Here is an 18,023-nt window from a genome sequence, read left to right as displayed (position 1 = left end):
GGGCCACCTCAGAGCCGCGCTCTGCAGAGCGGCGCCTTCGAACTGCGCGCCCAGCACCCGGGCGCTACCACCGCTCCTGCCATAGAGGGATGGATGCCCCGGTCCTCGCTGGGCAGCAGCGCTGCTTGAAGCGGCCTGAAAGCGAGTATATTTCCAAGCTATTGTAGTGGTTAGGTCGCCTTTTTTTTTTCTCTTGCAGGAGCTCCCCCTACATTTCTGCCTTCTTGGTTCGGACCAAGACATGTGCTCCTGCTACACTTGACCGGCTGCAACAGGAGCCGGAGAGAGAGGCCGGGCCGCGGGGGCGGAACCTTCTTCTTCGAGAGTGCGCTAGGAGGACAGAAGAGGGGGATGCACCGCGCGGAGCGCACATGGAGGCGGTGAGGGGGTATCGCGGCGCTTTCTGAGCGGGGGTGACGCGTTGGCGGCTCCGTGGCCTCGTTCCTTTGCTGCCAGGCAGTAGGAGGGAGGCCCGTTGGAGGGGGTGGGCGGCCGTTGGGGGCGCGCGGGCTTCCGTGAAGATCCCGGGGAAGCCTCAGACGGCTCCTGCTTCCCTGAGGAAGAGAGGCCTTTCAGATAATGCGTGCCTTAGACGACTTTCGTCTTAAGAAGGCCTTCTGGTTGGAAGAATTTTTAAGTATTCGGGCTTTTAAACACTGTCATTCCTTTAATGATGATAGAAAGATTATATTAAGTGTAAGTGGTAGGGGTTTTTTTTTCTGATAATTTATGTTTTATTTAAAGTTGTTCCCTAAAGATTGTGGTCAGAATATACTGGTCTATAGGTTCTGCTGTTTTGTGTATGTAGTATGATTTAAAGGCAGGTGCTTTTTTTTTTTTTTTTCCTTCCCCTCTCATAATTATTGTACATTTTCATATCTCATGTTTTAGGTTTACAGATGTCTGTCTTTTGTTTGGGTGCCCTTTTACCCATGCTTAGGGAAGCCTAGTTGGTTTGGATTAAGTAGTTTTATGAAGGGAAGAATACAACTTCCACACATGGAACTTAATTGAAGTTTTATACCTGGTAACTCTTCTGTGTTTAGTTTTCTGGTGTAACATGTAGCACTTGTTCATTGCTCAAATTAAAATTAATAATCACTGGAGCCCGATATTATTGGATAGAAATAACATTCTTGCAACCTTCTGGCCATTTAAATATTGCAATAAAGTGAAGTGAAGAAAAAGCCATTTAAATATTCTGCCATGCACGCAGCCTTATGTCTTAAACTAAATGCACGTTAATCCCTAGTTAATCGTAACAATTTTCTATTTACTAATACTACTATTGGAGCAAAGCATGATATCTAGTGTAAAGCAGGAGAGCAGCTTTCTCTCTTTTTTTTTTTTTTTTTTTTTTTTTTTGTGGGGAGGACATTCTTATAAAATTATTTGTCCCATAATTTGATGCTATGATTGTGTTAACCACTGTGGAGTGAGTAATAGTGATTTTTTTTTTTTAACAGAAAAACAGCATAATTACAGATGTAACAGCTTGACACTTTGAAATGGAGAAGAAACAAGTTTTAAAACGTTTGTATGTTGGAGGACTTGGCCATACGATTTCTAAGGCTGAACTGCAAGAGAGATTTGGCATATTTGGACATGTTTTAGATACAGAAATTATTACTAGGAGAGATGAACAGGGTAACGGCTTTGCTTTTTTTGGTCTGTTGTGTGAAGTGGAATTTTTGCTTCAGAGACACTTTATTTTCAGGAATGTTTATATTGCAGTTTTAAATAATGCATTGAAATTACACAGAAGTTAACTGAATGTTTGTTTTGAGCAGGGAATCCTACAAAAACTTTTGCTTATATCACTGTCAGCATTTCTGAAACAGATTTTAGAAAATGTAAGTATATTTTTTATGGTTTCTTTAGTAACTTATATTCCTGAGTCAAATTATATCACTGATAATGTATGTTTCTTTTTGTCGGGTCAGGATATAGTCAAGGTAGAAATTAGCAGTTTCATTCTGCAATCCTATAAATTTCACTTGCTTTAGCTCTAATTTTTATGAAAGTTTACTTAGAATACTTGTAAGAAGATTTAAGTAAATTAAAAAGCTGCTTTGCGATTGGAGCAGGTGGTTTACGAAACAGTTAATTGGAGGACGTGGAGCTGGCTTGCTGCTTTTATGAAAAGTGGTAAGACTTATGCTTGAAATAGTTTAACCAGATCTATAATGCATTTAAAAACATTAAAAAGCATATCGAGTTACTAATAATATTTTATACGAAAGGACCCGCAGAAAGAGAGTTTATATAAAGTGTGCTTTGCGTATGGTAAAGAAATTTTACAGATTCAAATATAGTGGGATTGCAAAGTTACTTGCAGGATTATACACAGAGTTTTATAATCTGCAGCAGCAAAAAGTCAGGTAGCGATACCTCTACCCTAAGGCAGGAATTGGTAGTATTTAGTATTTAGAAAGCCATGAGGAAAAAGAAGGCCGTTTCAGAGTGACTAAATGCACAACACCATGATACTTAACTTCCTTAAGTTCTTAGTATAATAAGTTTCCTTCTGATTCTCCGATCTGCTAATATATTCCTTTATTTAAGCATACAAGAATTTAAGTAGAGAAGAACATGTCTTACTGTAGAAACATCTGAGCCCATATATATGAATTTTCAGATTGCTATTTGAACTAAAGCATGCAAACTTGAATTATGCTTTTGCAAGTTTTTTTTTCTTTCTCTTTTTCATTCAACCTAGCTTCTTTAGGTTAAGATGTTTGACCTTTTATCTGCAGGCTTGTGAATATTCAGTTGTGAGATCATATTAAAGTAATTTCAAACCATCATAAAGATTTAGTTTAGTCCAACATGAATATGTGTGTGTTTTTGTGTTTTTTAACATATAAATGCTAATTTTCAGTCTTCTGGTCTTACAGGCGTGTCAACTTTAAATAAAACAAAATGGAAGGGGGGGACGCTGCAGATCGAGTTGGCCAAAGAAAGTTTTTTACACAGGTATAATCAAGAACCAAATGTGTCTGTTTATTGTTACTAACGTTTACATTTTTTGCTTCTTGTTTGTAGCACTTTGGCTGGACTTTCTTCATAGGCTGTACTCTCATTTTTTTTTTCCATTTTTTTAATGATACTGGTGGACCACAGTGCAGATTAGGTGTTGCATCATGTTTTTCATCACTGTTTTGTGAAGGAATTAGTCTAATTTTTATTATAATTGATCTGCTCTTGTTAAGTGAACAGTTACTGGTGTGTGGGAAAGAGTCACTGCTGCTTGCACAGATGAAACTTATCACATATGATGTGCTCTTTGATAGACTTGCTGTGGAGAGAGAGGAAGCAAAGATGCAGAAGGAAAAACTGCAAAGAGATGACAAAAGAAACCTAGTAGAATCGCTGAAAGAGGCTGGAATTGTAGATTTTCACATGAAAGCAGTACCAGGTACAGAGGTGCCGGGTCATAAGGTATGGTGAGGTAGCTGCGCACAGAACTGAAACAAAACAAAAGCAGTATCGGGTACAAGCTTACCGCTTGTGGCTGCTGGGCTGTCAGGGTCTAATACGTTTGTCTGGTTAGTCAAGATACCCTTGCAGAAATAAGACTTTGAGTGAAACTGCCATTGGAGTTTAGGCAAGTAAAAAGATGTTAATTACAACAATTAAAGTTATTTCCTGAGCACAAAACACTTTTGGAAGGTTGATAGGTAATTTGGGCTTTGGTGGAGAAGGGGACAGGGCGAAAGAATGGTGATACGATATATGCAGTTGCTACTATTAATTCATAAGCTAGGAACTTTATATTAAAAGTTGTGTTTATGAAGCACAGAAATGGTGTTTATTTTCATTGTTTGCAAGTTGCAGAATAAGTTTTTTTTTTTTTTTAAAGGAATCTGGCTAAATCATACAGTAGAAAAATATATAACTTAATAAAGAATAGCTAGTTGCAGACTATTCTTTATTAGTGTTCCTGTTATCAAAGAATATTTACTTCATTTTATTCCAGGATTACTTTTCTGCTTATTGTGACTTATTTTTCACTGTATTGTAACTTATTTTTCACTATATGCTCCCCATTCCTTTTTTTTAATCTCTAATTGTTTTTATTTTTCTTTCAGAATTGGGTTGTTGGTAAATTTGGCAGAGTCTTACCTGTTCTTCGTCTTAAGAGTCAACAAAAAAATAAAATATCCTTTTCTTATTCCTAGAGCATAGATACAGTTCCCTTCTTTCTTTCTACATATAAGGAAAAAAGGCTTTTTATTATTTTTTTTTTTAAGTTTTCCTGTTATTAACTCTAATGTTGTATTTAATTTACTGAGTCCTGGAACAAGTCATGCACTGAATTTGTGTGATTTGAAAGATTTTTTTCAGGTTGCCTGTCACTAGTTAAAGATTTAGGGTCATAATGCAAAAAAAATACACTTTCACTTAGGCTATCTGTAAAGACTGGAGGTCTGCTTGGTGAAAGAACGATGTTTTTATTCCTTAACCTAGACCAACATCGTGAAATATGATCCATCAAAATACTGCCATAACCTTAGAAAGCTGGAGCAAGACTTAACACATGTAGTTCCTGTATCTGAACTCACTTGGCATTTGGAAGGGGGAGATGACAGTATAAGCAAAAAGCGACAGGGAGAGTTTCCTGTAACACCCAAGTTACCCAAAAAACTGAGACAACTGGGCAGTGAGGATCTAAATGGCACAATAGGTCTCCCTTCTGGGTGCCCGTCACAGTTAAACATAAGCTCATCACAAAGATCAACCAAATCCAATGAGTTGTGTAAATTATTTCCATCAATCAGTAAAACATCAGGAAGAGATTTACCATTAGGTAAAAGCAGTGTTCATAGAGATATATATCAGAAAAGTATGAATGTTTTTGATGGTAACTCTGATTCTGAAGAGGAAATCAGAGCAGTGATAAAGAAAGAGATGGAGAGACAGAAAGCTGAAAAAAGTGTTGAGACTGAAAGTGACCTCTTGGAAATTGTTGGAGATGACTTTAAGCTAAAATACAATACTCACTGGTCTTTACACAATACAGATACCATGAAGAAACTCCACAAAGGAAGTAGTAGAGAGCAAGAGTCTATGGAATGTGACAATGGTTATGATTCAGCAGATACAGATGAAATTATTGCTGTGAGTAGATCTCCTGAGCTAAGTAGTAGGAAAACCACAATTTTAGAGGATTGTAAACAAGTACAGCTGAGAAAAAATAATGATCAAGAAATATTAAGTAATAAAAAATATGATTTGGTAAATGATTCTTCACTGAAAACACATAATTTAAAAGAAGAAAAGATTAGAAGAGAAGGGAAAAAAAGAAAATCTAAAATTCCTGCTTCCCAAAGTATCACAGTTAACAGTACAAATAAGACACGTGCCTCTGAAAATTCTTATTCAGAGTCTGAAGAATTGGAATCTGATACAAGTTCTGTATATGAGTCTATGATGCAAAACTGCTACCGTTTAGAGCTCACTCTAGATGACTTAAAAGCATTAGCTGCTGAAAATGCCGATACTTCAGTGGAGGGTGCAGATAATACACAGAGTTCTAGTGAGTGCAGTGTTGAAGAAAATGCTAAGGGCACTGTCACATATAACAGAAAACATTCTAAAATTCTCCCTGCACTTAAAAAATGTATCTGTCCAGATGATATAGTTGCTGCCCTTTTAGAGGGGGAGGAAAATGCTGAGGAAGAAAGTGCCAAGGAACAAAATAATCCAAGTTTGAAGTATCAACCCTTCAGAGGAATGGCATCCCTTTGTGAAAAAGAGCTAACTAAGGACAGCTTGGGTTTGAAGAAGTCGTCTTTGGGAAACTTAGATTTTGAATCTTGTTTTTCTCGGTCTGCGGAAGAGTCATCTGCATCAAAGAACACTCCATTGCGCTCACTTGGAGTCAGTGCTGAGAAGAGGCACAATGTGCATGGTGGCCAACTCGAGGAACTGTCAGATGCTGCCGTCTTGGCATGTAACAGTAAACAGCCTATTTGCAGGCCACCCTTGGAAGAAAAGAGCAAATATGTGAATTCTCAGCAAGAAGACGGAAAGGCAGAATGGGGAGATACTGTTCCTAGTGTCGATGAAAGTGAGGATGAGAGCAGTAACATGGACAATAATGCTCCCGTGTCTCAGGAACATCTTAAAGGACAGTTGAAGGGTCCAAGATTGCAGTCAAAAAAACTGAAAAGAGATGTAGGCAATGAAAATGGGAAGATAAGTGTTTCGGAAAGTAAGGAGCTTTGCTGTCATGTTACTGCTTCCAAAGAACCCGATACAAGTAAGAAACAATTGCAGGATAACCAGAGGAGACTTGCGGCTCTGGAAGAGAGGCAAAAAGAGAGACAATTACAGAAAAAGCTCATACAAGGAGCTCTCTCAAATCTGGTAATTACTTTTTACTTTGTTTGTTTTTGGTTTTCTCTGAACAGAAGATTAAGAAAACATAGTCATATATTTAGATTTAAGAGTTATGTTTTGGAATTTCTGATGACATTGCCATTTACCATTTTAGAGTATATGCAAACTGCAGCATACTTGATTCCTGGGGTGTCTTTAGATTTGCCGCAGGCATCAGTGCTGTGACAGTCTTTTACTTGCATCTTTGTGACTAGTATTTAATATGTTTAACTTTCCAGTTTTATTCTTATTAGGATAGCAAGCCAGCAAGTGTGAAAAAACACATCATTTTTGATTCAGATGTTGAAAGTGAATCTGAAATAACTGAGATGTCTGAGAAAGATGCAACTTCGGGATATACCCTTGAAAGAGTAAGTATAGCACAGTATTTTTAAAGGCATTTCTATGTGTATATGATTTTTATTCTGAAGAATACTCTTCATAGTAGCATGACAGAAAAAAAGTAAATGCTAAATATTTGACCTTTTTTAAGCTAAAAATGTGTTCTCATGACTGCATTTAATAGAGCTGGAGAACTTAGCATTTGTAGAAAACTGTTATCTAATTTCATGATATATTAACTTTAAAAAGGAAAGTGCATTTGCTTTATAGGACTTGCACGTAATTAATTTTGTATTCCAGTCGTTCTGGTTAAAGGAAGAAGGAAAGATCTGACTTCAGTAGTATAGAGACACCCATAGATTTAAGAGAATCCAGGTTGTTACACTACTACTACCCTGTGCTGTTTTCAACAGTGAATAATTGAAAACCTTTAACATTTGCACATGCACAAACTAATCTGCTGCTAAATTGTTTGTGCAATAACTAAATATCTGTGCAATCCTAACAGTAGTTGGGTTTGTTACTGGCTTGGTAATTTGGTAATATTCAAGTTTTGCCTGTATATTCACGGAATGTTCTTTTGCTGCATCTGTGCATTGTGCTCGTGATGTGAATTAAGAAAGTGTTAAATTAAGATTTATTGTAGATAATCCATGTTATCTGCTACTAGACAAAGAATATGCGTTAGTGTCATATCTTTATGATGTTAGCATCTATAGAAGTTGTGTGGAATTTTCTCTCTAGGCCTTAACAAATCAAGATATGATTTACCGGACTCCTCAGGATTTTACCACCATACCTGAAGCACAATTAAGTGCTTCCCCCCCGCCCCGCCCCCCCCCCCCCTCCCCCAAAAAAAAAATAAAGCTTGTTGTATCATCACATCTTTTGTTTTCCTTTCGGTTTATTCTATAGCTTTACCATGTTTGTTTTGCTTTTGTCTTTTTTATTATTATTTAAATTATTATATAAATTGTACAAGGTAGATACGCAGAGTAAGATGTGAAGCACAGATCAATAGAAATGAGGTTGTTGTGGAAGAAATGTGTTTTTTTCAGATAAATTAGAAAACTGATTAAGAAAATTGATCATTGCTGTTTTTCAAATTAAAAGAATGGCTGCTTTTCCATAACTTCTGTGTTTTAACCAAAAGGAATATGCTCCCAAGACTTCTGGAAAACTATTTGAAAGCAGTGAGGATGAGCAAGATGGTACAGATGATGAATCGAGATTCAAAATTAAACCTCAGTTTGAAGGCAAAGCCGGTGAAAAAGTGAGTGAACCTGTTTAATGTGATTTACAGTTCTCCTGAATCTCTGTAATGCCACATCTTATGTATATAACATCATGTAGGTTTACATACTTGCTGGATATGAAAATTTTGACAAGCTTAAAACAAAATTCCTTGTTTAAATAGAAGGAAACAGTGGCCATACTGTTTCCTGTGGAGAAAATACTATGGCAGGGAGGGGGATGAAAGGATTCTCTGATGTTGTCATTTTTAAATACAGGGAAACTTCTGGGGAAGGCAATGAGACCTAAAAGTTGTTAGCATGTTGCAATCATTACAGTAATTCTCCAGCAACTTATTCTATTTAATCATCTTTAGCTCTTGCATTTGCAATCACGATTTGGCACAGATGAAAGATTTCGTTTGGATGCTCGATTCATTGAAAGTGACAGTGAAGAAGAAGGAGGAGGAGAAGGAGGTAAGCCTGGTCTTTTTTCCTGGTTAATCACAGTAGTGGTGATGTAGAGCCTTAGTTTTGGGTATTTGAAATAGCTCATGAACTCCTTGCTTTTCTGGTAGTTCAAAAGAGAGAAAAAATAAATAGCCCAACCCTATAGTGGCTATGCTTATTATATAGTGGTAGTTGTGTTTTCTTAAATCTGTATGTTGCAAAAGTAATAGATGATGGAGGCATTATTTGCTTGATAAATCAATGTTTGATTTTTTTTTTAATATAGGATAGGTGATATTTTTAGGATACTAGAATGTATTTATTCATGTTTTTCACAGGATAAATGATGACTTAAAAATAGTTTTTGATTTCTTTCACTTCAATTATATGTTTTGTAATTATCCTGGAGTCTACTTAAGTTTCAGCAACCCTAGGGAGGAACGATACCCTAAAATGGCAAAAGGCAGAAAAGCTGAAAAAGGCAAAGAAGGCTCATTTTCTTCTTTATTTTTTTTCCTACCAAAACCAAAATTGTTAACCTATTTTTCAAGGCTCAATTTTTTTTTCTCAAGCCCAACTTTTTCCCAGTTTTATTACTCCCTTTACTGTTCAATGTGATCTTAAGCGTGTTTCTGTACAGCATTCTTGGTGGCAGAGAGGTTACAGAGTTAGTGATGTGAGGAGTGAACAAGCTTTTTAACTGATTTTCATGTGAAGTAAATGTTCTTGATGCTTCTAATCAAAGATTAGATCCTGAACGTCAGGGAAGAAACCCTCTCATTGCTTTAGAGGAAACCTGCCAAGCCACATCACCTACTATTGTGGTGATGTTATGTATCAAATATTACATGCTTAATTAGGTCATGATGGAGAAAAAAAAAAAAAAGTAAATACTATCTTTTTCTTTGCAGAGACAAAGATACTGGAGGCAGAGGAAGAAGAGCTGGCTGCAGAGAAGAAAAAAAATCTGCAAATACTGGGAAACCTCTTGAATATCAACCTAGAACATTCTAAGCCAACTAAAACGGCCACAAATGCTAAGAAATTCAAGTAGGAATCATGCATTGTCAGAAGGAATTTTAAGAAGACTTAATTTTTTTATCAGTGTTATGCAACTGAAATTTCTCTTTAGTCAGTTGTTGAAAAAGCATTTTTCTGTCACATGCACCTGAAGTTAGCCTCTCATTCAATTTATCAACTTCACTGTCCCAGTACATTATGCTACTGTATTCATTATTCTAGGGAAGAGGTAATTAGATGGCCCCTGGAGCTTTTTTTGTATAATTAGGTTGTTGATTATGAGAATTAGTATTTTAGTAAGTCTTTGCATATGTGAGAGAGATTTCTGCTCTCTGCAGAGACCATTTAGAATAGCTCAACAAAAAGCACTTAAATTGACCCATAGGTCAGTAAGCTAGACTCCAACTTCCATAGAAGTTAACAAGGTGGTGGTTTTCTGCGCCTTGCAGATGAAAATAAGCAGAGGTGAAAATTGTGTGTGGTGCCCTAGAGATAATTCAGGAGATTTTATGAGATAGTGTTCTGTAAAATCCAAATAAAGGATACAGTGTAGATGCAATTAGGAATAGTTAATTTATCCATTCAACATTAAATAGTTCTATTTGCTTTGCAAAATACAACATGGGCTTTGCTACATTAGTATTAGGGTCAGTCTAAACCTTAAAGTATTATAGCTGAAAGTCTCAATGTTTTAAGAGTTGCATATGGTGGTTGGACAAGGTGATCTCTAAAGGTCCTTTCCAACTTCAACCATTCTGTGATAAACAGATGCACATGTAAACTCACTTTATTTTATAACATATGTAACTTGAGGTTTATGTTTTATATAGTATGACATTCTGACTAAAGGAATTTTGTTTATAACTGTTCTTGGCAAAGACTCGGACTAAACAATACTTTTAAAGTACCTATTAGATTTTGATTTTATCCAAGACTCTTTGGTAAAGAAGTACCAGTTCACATTGGTGAACATGAATGTCAGTCTGACTATAAATGCTTAGGATAATTTTGATGTGGGATTTCAGAGTGTCTCATGCTTTTTTGTTTCATTTCTTTCCCCTAGAGATATTAATGCCCTTCGCTATGATCCGACACGACAGGACCATGCAGTTTTTGAAAGGAAGCCAAATGCTACAGAAAAAGAGAGGTAGTATTGTATCTTAGTATTATGACTGTGATTTCCCACTTCTGCCCTCCCTTCCCCTCTCTGAAAAGCTGAATTTAAAAAAGTGGGACTGAATCTGAAACTATGCAAACACCTATACAAATTGCTCCTTTTCTCAATTATTATTGCTAAAATAGAGAAGTGAAAAATGTGATGGCTAAAGGCACCAAGTGGCGTTACCTTTTTCTGTTCACTCAGCCCTCTGAATGCTGACTTTGTGTCCTCCTTTTTCACATTCGAAGATGGTGTCATCACTGAAGTACAGCACACTGTTAATCGTGGATCAGAATTGTTGCTGCCCTTTGATAGAATTATATATGAGAGTCTTTCCCCTTCTCACCCTCAAAGAGTGGGTAACTTGCATGAGGGAAAAAGAGATGGGGGAAAAGCCTAACTGCAAAGGCAGTTATATGGTGCTTTGAACTTTGGAATATCCTGAACCTGCAATGACTAGGAAAGCAAAACAAAAGGCAAAACAGGGAAGGAAGAAAAAATTGCGAAGTGAAATTGTTCATTGATTTAGAAAGGCAATAATATAAATATTGCCACTTTAATCTTTAAATGCGTCGTTAAGCAGAAAGGCAATAAAACAACAGTATTAACGGAAAGGGGGCCTTTCTTTCAAGAATGTTTGCTGTGCCATTAACCTTAAACTGCTTGATTTCAGTAAAGCTAAAAGGAAGAAGAAGAGGGAAGAGAGTGAGAAGCTACCTGAAGTGTCTAAGGAAACGTACTATGATATTTCTGTGGACTTAAAGGAGTTGTTTGGATCTTCAAAGAGTGAAGCAAAAAAAAGTGAAGAAATACCCTGGGACAAAGATGATGCAGAGGAATCCACTTCACTTGAGCATCAGACTTTGGGAATTAATGTTGGCAGTAACGTAACTCAGGAGTCTAGTGATTTCACATTTTCCTTCTTTAGTGACACAGAGGAGTCAGCCGTAAAAGAAGGTACTTAATAGTGTAATTTTTACTGATAAGTTTGTCAATCACTGTAGAGTTATATAAAATGTTTCAAGTTCAGCACCCATCAATTTTTATAGGCTAAACTCAGTGCTTAAGCAATGTCATTATGATCTCCTCTTATACTTGCAAAGGCCTTAGTAGTTTAAATCAGTTAATTGTATTTCCATTCCAATAATTTTGCAAGGGCAATGGTTTCAGAAAAATTCTAATTTTCTTGAATGGTCGTGCGAAAACATGTTGACGTACATTAAAGCTCTCAAATCAAAGGCAAACCACGATTTACACACAAAAAAACAAGATTTATAAATACGGTATATGCTAATTAAGGTAAGATTATGAGCAAAAGAAGATCTTAGAGCAGAGCACAAGATCCTAAACATTTTAGTATGTACTTAATTTTATGTTTATAACTGAAGGACATGATTATTGGGTCTAGGTAACAAAAAGTATCCTCACCTAACAAAATGTTATGAAGCAAACCAAGTTGTCAAATCCTGTAACATCTTCTCAATTGCTATATTACTACTTATGTGCGAAGCTAACAAATAAAAAGAGCTAATTTCTGATGGCTTCAGAAAAAGATGAGTATCTTCTCGATACTGCAATATGGAGTTTGGTATAGAAAACATCTAAGTGGAGGCGTAGTCCAAAGTTCACTAAGTAAGGTTTTAACCAACAAGAGTTGTTGTTGTTGCCATTTTTTTGCAGCACAGCTGTGGGTGTGTTTTTTTTTTTTCTTTTTGATGACTTCAACTTTGTATTTTCCCCCTGCAAATGCTTGTTTGTTTGTTTTTTTTCGAAAGCAGAATATTCTAATTGTTGTCTTTAAAGTATTTGATTTTCATACTTCATTTACTGTTGGGGTTGGCAACTACTTTGTATTGTCAGAGAGAGAAAGAATATACCTTGGCTGGACACGCCAAGGAGGAAGGATTAGGCTAAGCAATCGTGAGTTTAGTTTGTGAGCTCATTATTAAGATAGTTCACAGTGGAAGAAAGCTTATATTCTATCTTCTGCAAGCTACAAATATGAATACCTGCCGTTATCCCAAGTCAGTTGTCAATGACTTGTTAGGTTGCAGTGACCTGGTCAGAACCCTGGATGCCAACAGTGAGCTTTAAAAGGATTCACTACTATTCCTCCCCCGCTGCCCCAAGCTGTGATGATGATAGTTGTGGGTTTGAAGAATTTGTATGTAGCACATGAGAAGGTCAACTAAATTTATACCTATGTCCAAATGATCATAGGAAAATATTGGATGGAAGGCTTCTGTCCAGTTTAAATTTGTCCCCCTTCTAAGTTAGATATTTCATTCTTAGGTAGCAGTTTTTATTTTCAGATAGGGGAGTAATGTCTTTTTCTGATGGTATTACTGCAGAGCCCTACATCCTTGAAACCATAAAACCTGTAAAAGTTGCATGGCAAGAAGATCCACGTTTCCAAGACAGCAGCTCTGAGGATGACGAAGAGCCAGAGGCATCCAAAAATGAAGAGGACAAAGAGGTGTAAGTTTAGTTGTATTTATTGTCTGCTACATGGCAGCAGTTTGAGACTGTGGAGGTTTTAATGGCAGCACTCCCATGGAAATACAAGGAAACTCATCACATGGAAAGATTAAATGATTATTCTACATCTCTGAATAATATAAGTCCTTTTATTAGGAAGCTAATCCTTGCTATGCAGAACATACTGGTCAAAAATCCTTCTACCACACCTGGTTTGAAGTTGAATATGGACATTGAGTTTCCAGCTGAATGCATGATAATGTAATTAGGTAGTTGTTTTGGCCAAAAGCCAAATATACTTTAGGCTTCCTTTTATTGTATTTATTATTAGAAGGCTACTTTTGGTTAATAGAGTAATGTTGTTCTTATGCATTCTGTTTCTCTGAAGCATTTTAACTTTGTATGAATACAAATTGATGGTATATTTTTTCCTAGGTTTTTATCTTTACCACCAGCAGGAAGTGCCAGACTCTTCTTTTTCTCCAAAGATGATGAACGATTAAGAGGTATTACACTTTCTTTTTCTTCCTCTCTCTACTGAAATTTAATTAGGGTAACTAAATGCCAAGTTATGATGTTTTCTGCTTGAAGCATAGATGAGGTCTTAAAATAAAATTCCATTTCTATCGTTACCTATAGTATGAATTGTAGCAGCATATCTCAACAGAATTTATGTACCTTCCTGGTATAATAAATATAAAGCTGTTTTCCCCTCTAGATCGTTCTTTAATAGGTAGCTTGTGGATTTTTTTTTTTTAGGCTTACAAAAATCATTTGGTGAGCTATTTCAGACATTTTGGATGCTTTCAGGCATATATATGATCTTCATTTTTTCTATACTTCTGGTCTTAAGAGGTTTGAATAGGTTCTCCAGAACCCATATGCCTGTATAGTTTTTGATCGTAAGTTATTGGGGTGGGATGATTATGTAGATATGGTGTTTATAGTTTAAATATATATTTGCTTTTGATAAGGCTATCTTGTTAGTTATTTATCGTATAAATAATGCTTGTTTCCTGAGACAAGTTAAAAATTCAATGAGTGAGTCAATGTATATGTAAAAGCTACCGTGTAGCTAATACAGTTCCTGTACTGTAATCTTTCAGTCTAAATGTCTGATTTACAGAGCTCAATAAAGTCTAGAGCTCTGAATTCAGAGCAGGCACAAATTTTCTTGGGAGATCTGTAAAATCATGCTCCTGAGTTCTTAATGGACAGAGGCTGCTTCACTACAATTTATATTTCAGCATATTAAGAAAAACTGGCATTTCTTTCCTTTTTCCTTAGTATGCCAGCGTATAATCCTGTTTCTGATTGAGCCATATTGTAGGGGTGAAAGAGTGATATGCAGAAAAGGCATGCCTTTTGACTCTGCTGTTAGAGTTTTGTTCATGAGGTTTATACAGGACAGCATATTGCCAAACCATATTAAATTGTTTTTTGTTTTGTGCAGAGGGCCCTAAATTATTCTGTAGATCAGTAAACCTCAACGAAGAAAAAGAAACCTGGGAAGATAGACGTAGATTATTGCTTGAGGTGAGTATTTTAATTTTTGTTACTTGATAACTGCAGCTGGAGGGGGAAAAAAAAAAAAAAAAAGGTCGGCATCAGGATGGGAGCAGAACTTATTTAGTTTTCATTAAGAATGAATCAAGGAGCTATAGAAAGGCTTGAAGCTTTGTTACTACCAGGGATTTATCCAAATTCTTAATACAGTAGTGAATATAACATCATGTTATGATGTCCAGTCAGGTAAGTTATCAAGCCTTCATAGTGCACAGGAGCAATTACCATATGAAAGAAATGTATTTAAAAAACAGACATAATTTATATATTTCTCATAATATTGTTTTGAAATTTAAATATTTTCAGGAATGCCGGAAGAAACATAAGGATGCAAGAAGGAAAGTGAGAGCAAAACAATAAGTCTTCCTTATGTTCCTGTCAGGAATATTCTTTGTTTCTTCTTTCAAGAAAGTGTGGGGAAAAAAAACCTCTTTCAAAATTCTAGTCATTAAAAGAGCGGGTGAGAACAATATTGGAAAGGGTTGTTAAACTGTGTTTTTAAGAAGCAACATACTAAATGATTATGTCAATTTGACAGTTGTAACTAGTTTACTGTTTTTTGTGCGTGTGCGCATGTATAAACACATTGTTAAAATGTGACTTGCTCCTTTGCAAACTTCTTGAGGATTTGATCATGTAATGAAGAATACTGGAATACCTTGCTGTGTTTTCAGGCCCCAGTGCTGCATGGGGTTGATAGAGAGCAGGGCAGGCACCTGCACATGTAAGATGATGTAACCTCTATTTGGTTCAATGCAATAAGGATCCTGTCCAAAATTCTTTTGCAAATATTCAGAATGCTTTTTTTCCTACATTAAAAGTTTACCAGAATTTTTTGAAAATAATGTAAATATTAGAAAGGCTTATTCCATAAGTTAGATTTATATTTCTTCATAGAATTGAATTCTCCACTTTTTTAATACAGTATATCATTAATAAATATTAAGAACAAATGTGGATGTTGCGTGCTTGTTGTTGCATACTACTTTTACATATAAGGTCATATTTTTTTTATCCATACAGCACATGTGCTGCAGAGGGTCATGGCAGTATCAGGGAATACATAGTATTATGAAAGTATTGGCTTCTTGGCTGTATATGTGCTGAAATGTGATAAAGCTTCTGCATGATCTTCCTCGAGACAGTTTTTGATGTAAATTCCTTCTCTTCCTGGACTGGCAGAAGGTAAGGAGCAATGGAAGATTATCCATCCTTTTTGGATGTAGAAAGGCTCAGTCCTCTGTGCCATATTGAGCAATAAGTGAAGATCCGTGTGAATTCATTCTTTGCGGAAGACTACAGGCCAAGAAGACTACAGGCCAAGAAATACAGCTAGTTCAGGCAGTCAGAAATCAGCAGTCTTGTCAGATATGCCTTCAGATGCCTCAGCATAACCACAGGTACAGCACTGGATGCCTGTTTTTGTAAGGTAGAACCAAGTAACGTCTCTAGAAGCTGTAATAAAAGGAAAAAAGAAATTTCCAGCTGAGGAAATTCAGTATGCATAATAATAGCATTATGAGATAGAACATTTTGTAATTTATTTCCAGGGTATGTGAAACTAGCAATTCAGAATAGTGGCTTCCAAATAAGATTTGTGAGAGATTCCATAACTAGCATTTATTTGCAAAATAATTAAACATTCTGTTGCCCTTTTCTCTTGTTCCTTTACATCATGTGAGAGACACACACACACAAATATATATGTGTATAAAATATGCACAAAGAATTAATATTAAGTCATACTGCAAGATAGACATAATATATTCCCTCTACTTGGAATTTTTATAGCACATTTTTTTCAAACCACATCTAGCAAAAAAGAAAAAATGTTTTATTGATGTTTGAAGGTAAGTTTTGGTAGCAGACACACAAATTCATTTGTATGCTTCCATTAAATTTACTGTCAATTTAACAGCTAGCAATGTGTTTGTTTTCTGGTATTCTTTGAAAGCTACATCTTTCAGCCTGGAAAACACATATCAACAAATAATAGTACTAGAAATCTGATGGAAACAAAAGAAATCACTTTAAGCAGTATTTTTCAAGTAATTTTCAAGCAAATTTTTGAGTTCAAAAGATGTGTTAAAGGGATTATATCATTGTAGTATGTGCTTCTTTTATTCTTGGTAGAAAATATTCTTTGATTCAAAAATACTAAGTATTAATAGTAATCTCTTCACAATTGTGTGTAGATCCTTGAGCGTACTGGAATGATGACGAGTAGGATTAGAACCCTTTTCCATAGTAGATTGGCGCAACTTCTTGTGGGAACTAAATATCACAACATTAATCATCATCTTGCAAGGATCCAAGATCCGCTCTGTCGTTTGTCTTTTCATCATCTTAGAATTGCTCAGCCTGTTATTGCAGGGGAATAAGGATGGTAGCTGCCTATCTCGGGATTTAAAAGGCAAACCAATGAATGAGGAATAAACAGCTGAGATAAGGAAACTGAAAATCATCTGGTCTTAGACTAGAGGACAGAAATTCATAAAGGATATTCCCTGTTAAAATGCAGGTCAGCAGTCGTTTTATCCTACAATACGTTATCACTTAAATGGACAGTTGGTGAAGAATTAGGCATTTTTCCCAAAGTAATATTGATTATTTTCTCTGTTTGCATTCTGAAGTTTGTCTGAATGGTGGGGTGTCGGTTTTGGTGTGTGGGGCATTTTTTGTTTATTTTTCCAGTTTTCAGAATTAATTTTACATTATGTCTATTCTCAACCTTCTTTAAAAAAAATATATATTTTTGTTAACAGTGCTTCAGTCCTGTATATTCTTAACCAAACATAAAAACAGAGCCTGGTCTTATGGCCTTCAACGACATATCCCTGTTGGGATACCTTGGTCTATGATAGTGCTTTCTGAGCAAAGTTCTGTTACATTCTATGTTACTGTGGCACTGTCTTTTCTTTCCCTGAGGCTAGGAGTTGTAGTATTTAAGTACCCTGCTTTATTGTACCCTACATCAAGTTACTTCCTCCTGAGAAGGATACCCATACAGTTGCAAGTTTTAATGCAGTGCATCTTTTCATGAAGAGATCTAATGACATATTATTTATAGCAGTATATATTTTGATCAAGACATTTTGAAGGCGGGGGGGGATGACACTTTTATAGGCATTAAGGAACACATACATTAAAGCCACAAAATCAAAATAAGGAATAAGGTACTAGGCACATGCCAGGAGCCTTTCTGACTTCACTAAAGTTCATACAACAGGTTTCAACCTGTGTGGATTTTCTTGCAGAATACCTGGAGAAGGAAAAGGACCAATAAGTTAAACTCTTCTGATTGTTGTCTTGCCAAGGAATATTTCCATTCTGCTTGTATCAGTTTGCGAGGAAAGATTGTGTTATGCAGTGGTATACTTGGCATTTGCACT

The 18,023-nt window shown here is 36.0% G+C and overlaps 2 protein-coding genes across 2 annotated transcripts in view; one reads left to right on the top strand and one right to left on the bottom strand.

Moving 5' to 3' along the window:
• CENPP (centromere protein P) overlaps positions 1-80 on the bottom strand; it is a 114,901-nt gene extending 114,821 nt beyond the window's left edge. The window contains exon 1 of the mRNA XM_010212285.2: positions 8-80. The gene's annotated coding sequence lies outside the window, so the exon portion shown is untranslated. The remainder of the gene's footprint in view (positions 1-7) is intronic.
• Positions 81-1,485: 1,405 nt separating this feature from the next.
• Positions 1,486-14,999, top strand: NOL8 (nucleolar protein 8). The gene is made up of 16 exons (XM_088522904.1): positions 1,486-1,647; positions 1,791-1,853; positions 2,898-2,976; positions 3,294-3,441; positions 4,092-4,160; positions 4,477-6,372; positions 6,639-6,755; positions 7,880-7,999; positions 8,336-8,435; positions 9,320-9,458; positions 10,492-10,575; positions 11,261-11,544; positions 12,939-13,065; positions 13,501-13,571; positions 14,519-14,601; positions 14,938-14,999. Exons 1-16 carry the CDS (start codon positions 1,509-1,511, stop codon positions 14,989-14,991), a joined length of 3,573 nt encoding a protein of 1,190 aa, XP_088379030.1. The 5' UTR covers positions 1,486-1,508; the 3' UTR covers positions 14,992-14,999.
• Positions 15,000-18,023: the final 3,024 nt, after the last annotated feature.

Source organism: Tinamus guttatus, unplaced genomic scaffold (assembly GCF_059628265.1).
Source record: "Tinamus guttatus ecotype Peru unplaced genomic scaffold, ASM5962826v1 Tinamus_guttatus_pri_ptg000169l, whole genome shotgun sequence".
In the NCBI taxonomy this organism is placed as follows: Eukaryota; Metazoa; Chordata; class Aves; order Tinamiformes; family Tinamidae; genus Tinamus; species Tinamus guttatus.
The sequence above is the reverse complement of the archived record's forward strand: the minus strand, read 5'-3'. Positions and strand labels throughout refer to the sequence as shown.